This window comes from Scyliorhinus torazame, chromosome 1 (genome assembly GCF_047496885.1).
Source record: "Scyliorhinus torazame isolate Kashiwa2021f chromosome 1, sScyTor2.1, whole genome shotgun sequence".
NCBI classification, from domain to species: Eukaryota; Metazoa; Chordata; class Chondrichthyes; order Carcharhiniformes; family Scyliorhinidae; genus Scyliorhinus; species Scyliorhinus torazame.
The window spans coordinates 376,992,672-376,996,974 of NC_092707.1; the positions used below are offsets into that span (position 1 = coordinate 376,992,672).

A 4,303-nucleotide genomic window follows, 5' to 3' on the forward strand; every position below is an offset into this window, starting at 1 on the left:
TGGCCTTGGCCGCGCGTTCCCCGTTTTGGCCACTTATACAAAGCAAGTCATGTTGAATAGCCATGAGTTTCTCAGCACTGCGAGTGACGGGGAACACGCGGCTAAACATGCTGGCTCGGGATTTTGGGAAGGTCGTGCCATAGAGTTGAATGTCATCAGTACACATGTGTAATCTGACCCCAGATCTTGTGAAGATGTCATCAAGGAGTAGCATGGTGCACCGCGGCGGCAATGGCCGGCGTCCTGAAGAAAACAACTGGCTTAGTGGGTCTTGCTGTGGCCCAGAATCCTCATGAGAAGTTAAGAATTTTGTACTCCAGAATTCTTACTGTCCTGCAATCCGTCCCTCAGGATGCAGCCTATAGGAAGTATACCGAGCAGACCATAAATGACAGGTTAAACATGGTAAAATCGGAGCAAGATGTTCAAAAACTAGAAGACAAAATCAACTGTGGGCAGTTAGAGGAAGTCATTTTACAGGCTGAGGATGAACTTTCTCTGGCATATAAAATGGTCAAGTGGAAACCTTGGGAATCGTTAATAGAAGAAGCCCCTCACAATCAATGGAAATGGCCACTTTAAACGTTATGTAAATTACACTGCTTTATTTGGCAAATCATACTGTCTGTTCTGACAATTTCAACCTGTAAAGATGTTACTAAAATGAATCCCTGAAAAAAAAATAAAAAAAAAATAAAAATCAAGGAGTAGCATGAGGAGGAGGGGAACAAGGGTCCAAGCAATTCGTGAACAAACTGATCCTATTCTAGTTCATGGGAAAATCTGTAAACTTTGTCAACGATGTCTCAGTGTAATGCACTGTTATTATTGCTACTTCTGGGTCACTCTGTGCTGTCAAAAATATTAAGAAAGAACAGAAAATTCCAATTACAGTGGATGGCATTCAGTTCGTGTCAAAACTGAGAGAATTGTCGTCATGTACTGCACACTGTTCACATCACAAAGACAGATGCAGAAGTAGAAGAAAAATTGTATAGTTTCGATTACTATCTTGTGTTTTTAATTTAGAGAGAGTGAATGTTTTAACATGATGCATTACTGTGTTTCCCTTTGTTGGAAAGAGAAAATAAAGAACTTGCATTTAAGTAGAGCCCGATTATAGCCTCAAGGATAGAGACAAATATGCACAGTTTTGGCTTCCTAACCTAAGAAAGGATATAGTTGCCTTGGAAGTGGTTCAGAAAAGGATCACCAGGGGCAGCACGGTGGCGCAGTGGGTTAGCACTGCTGCCTCACGTCGCCGAGGTCCCAGGTTCGATCCCGCTCTGGGTCACTGTCTGTGTGGAGTTTGCACATTCTCCCGTTCTAACATGGGTTTTGCCCCCACAACCCAGAGATATTCAGGGTAGGTGGATTGGCCACGCTAAATTGCCCTTAATTGGAAAAAATGAATTGGGCACTCTAAATTTATAGAAAAAAAAAGAAAAGGATCACTAGATTGATCCCTGGGATGAGAGGGATGTCTATGATGGGAGGTTAATTGGAACAAGCATATGCTGTGAGGAGTTTAGAAGAATGAGAAATCATCTTATTGAAATGTATAATTTTCTGAGGAGGCTTGGCAGGGCGGGTGTTGAGAGCTTGTTTCCCCTGGCTGGAGAATTTGGCACTGGGGAGCATAGTCTCAAATTAAGGGGCCAGTTACTTAAAACTGCGGTAAGTAGGAATTTCTTCATTTCGAAGTATGAGTGAAGAAATGAATCAGAAATTCAATGATGTGAATCTTTCGAATTCTCGATCCCAGAGGCCTGTGGCTGCTTAGCTGTTCATCATATTCAAGGCTAAGATAGGTAGATTTTTGGACACTTGGAAATCAAGCGAAAGTAATAATAATAATAATCTTTATTTTCACAAGCAGACTTACATTAACACTGCAATGAAGTTACTGTGAAAAGCCCCTAGTTGCTACATTCCAGCGCCTGTTCGGGTAATGGAGGGAGAATTCAGAATGCCCAAATGACCTAATAGCACGTCTTTCGAGACTTGTGGGCAGAAACCGGAGCACCCGGAGGAAACCCAAGCAGACACGGGGAGAACATGCAGAGTCTGTGCAGACAGTGACCCAAGCCGGAAATCGAACCTGGGACCCTGCAAAGCCAGAGTGCTAACCACTGTGCTACAATGGAGTTGACTCTCGCTACAACATGGAGTTCCGGCAAGCGGAGCTCCCCATTGTAAAAAAAAGGGGCTATGTGCGGCCTTAGCCGCACGTTCCCCGTTTTGGCCACTTATACAAAGCAAGTCATGTTGAATAGCCATGAGTTTCTCAGCATATCAACTGTGATCTTACGAAATAATGGGGCAGTTTGCGAGACAACGGGACATAGACTGCTCCCTCTTCTTATGTCCTGAAAATCGGCTTTTACAACAGCCAATCCTTTTACATCCATCACTTCTTCCCATCCATGATCCACAGAATCCCTACAGTGCAGAAGGAGGCCATTTGGCCCATTGAGTCTACACCAACCCTCCAATAGAGCACTCTACCCAGGCCCACTCTCCCACCCTTTCACCATAGCCCCACCTAACGTGCACATCTTTGGACTGTGGGAGGAAACTGCAGCACACGGATGAAAATTACGCAGACATGGGGAGAATGTGCAAACTCCACACAGTCACCCAAAGGCAGAATTGAACCAAAGTTCCTGGCACTGTGAGGCAGGAGTGCTAACCACTATGCCACCATGCCATCACCATGATAAGTGATTTACCAAATCATCAAATTCTCCAAGTCATTAAAAACATCCAAAATATTGTTACCTGTGTTAAAACATGCTGGCTTCATGTTTTAAAAAAGGTTATTCCAAACATACACGACATCAACAAAATACACAGTCCATCAAAGCATAGTTAACTGTTTGTACAGTTTTTCCCCTTTTAATTCCCCCCTCCGCAGCGACGAACAGCTCCTCAAACAAAGTCAAGAATGGCTTCCACTGCACTCTTCTGACCCCCTCAACTCAAACTTAATCTTCTCCAGCTGGAGAAAATCATACAAGTCCCCCAGCCAGGCTGCCACCCCTGGCAGTGTCTCCGACTTCCAATTCAACATGATCCTTCGCTGGGTAATCAGAGGGGCAAAGGTCACTACATCGGCCCCCATCCGCTCCAGCTCCTCCGAAACGCAAAGATCGCCACCATAGGGTTCAGCCTGATCTCAGCCCTCACTACCCTGGATAATGTCCAAAACACTGCCTTCCAAAAGCTCTCCAGCTCGTCACAACCCCAGAACATGTCAGCATGATTCGTCAGCCCCCGCCCACACTTCTCACACCCATCGGTCACCACCTGGAAGAACCCACTCAGCCTCACCCAATTCATGTGCACCCTGTGAACCACCTTGAACTCAATTAAGCTAATCCTCTCGCAGGAGCAGTTGAGATCAACCGCTGCATCGCCTAACACCAGAGTCCCCAACCTATCACCCTAATGCCTCCTCCCACTTACACTTTATCTTCACCGCCTTGCCCTGTTCCCTCAACTACCCATATGTATCCAATCCTACCCTTCTCCAAATCGTCAGGGAGCATCAATTGCTCCAACAATGTGTACTCTGGTAACTGGGGAAATGTCTGCCACTCCTTTTGCGCGAAGTGCTGCACCTGCATGTATCTAAACTCTCTGGCCCTCGGAGCTCGAACCTCTCCCGCAGCTCATCCAGCCCCATAAACATCCCCTCCGAGAACATATCCCTAACCCGCTCCAGCCCTGCTACCCTCCACTTCCCATGCATCCCATCCAGTCTCCCCCCCCCCCCCCCCCCGCCCCCCACCCAACCCCTCGCTCTGCCACTGGCATAAACCTGTGATTCCCACACAGTGGTATCAGCACGTCATTTTATCCAACTTAAAATGCCTCCTCAACCGGTGCCATAACCTGATAGTCGATTACACCACTGGACTCCCTGTATAATTTCACCGGAGCTAACGGCAATAGGACCGTTACCAGGGGCCCTCAAGCTCAAACCCCTGCAGGACTCCTCCTCCAACCTGATCCACTCCGCCCACTCCCCCTTCCCAACCAACGCTTCACCTATTCGACATTAACAGCCCAGTAATAATACATCAGGTTTGGTAGCGCAAAACTCCCTTTGTAGTGGAACCGTTTTCACTCTGGGTACCTTCCCTCCCCATTTAAACTTGGAAATCAGTGCCTTCAGCCTCCTGAAGAAGACCTGAGGGAGAAAGATCGGGAGAGTTTGAAAGACAAACAGAAACCTTGGCAGCACATTCATCTTTATCACCTTCACCCCACCCCCCCCAGCCAACGTCAAGTGAAAAGT

At 46.7% G+C, this 4,303-nt stretch overlaps 1 protein-coding gene across 1 annotated transcript; it reads left to right on the forward strand.

The window, feature by feature from the left end:
- Positions 1-219: 219 nt before the first annotated feature.
- Positions 220-700, forward strand: LOC140408769 (NADH dehydrogenase [ubiquinone] 1 alpha subcomplex subunit 5-like). Its single transcript, XM_072496486.1, has one exon. It carries the CDS (start codon positions 232-234, stop codon positions 580-582), a length of 351 nt encoding a protein of 116 aa, XP_072352587.1. The 5' UTR covers positions 220-231; the 3' UTR covers positions 583-700.
- Positions 701-4,303: the final 3,603 nt, after the last annotated feature.

What these genes read in the sequence shown, in the direction of transcription:
- LOC140408769 (XM_072496486.1), top strand. Translation starts at nt 232, where the DNA reads ATGGCCGGCGTCCTGAAGAAAACAACTGGCTTAGTGGGTCTTGCTGTG.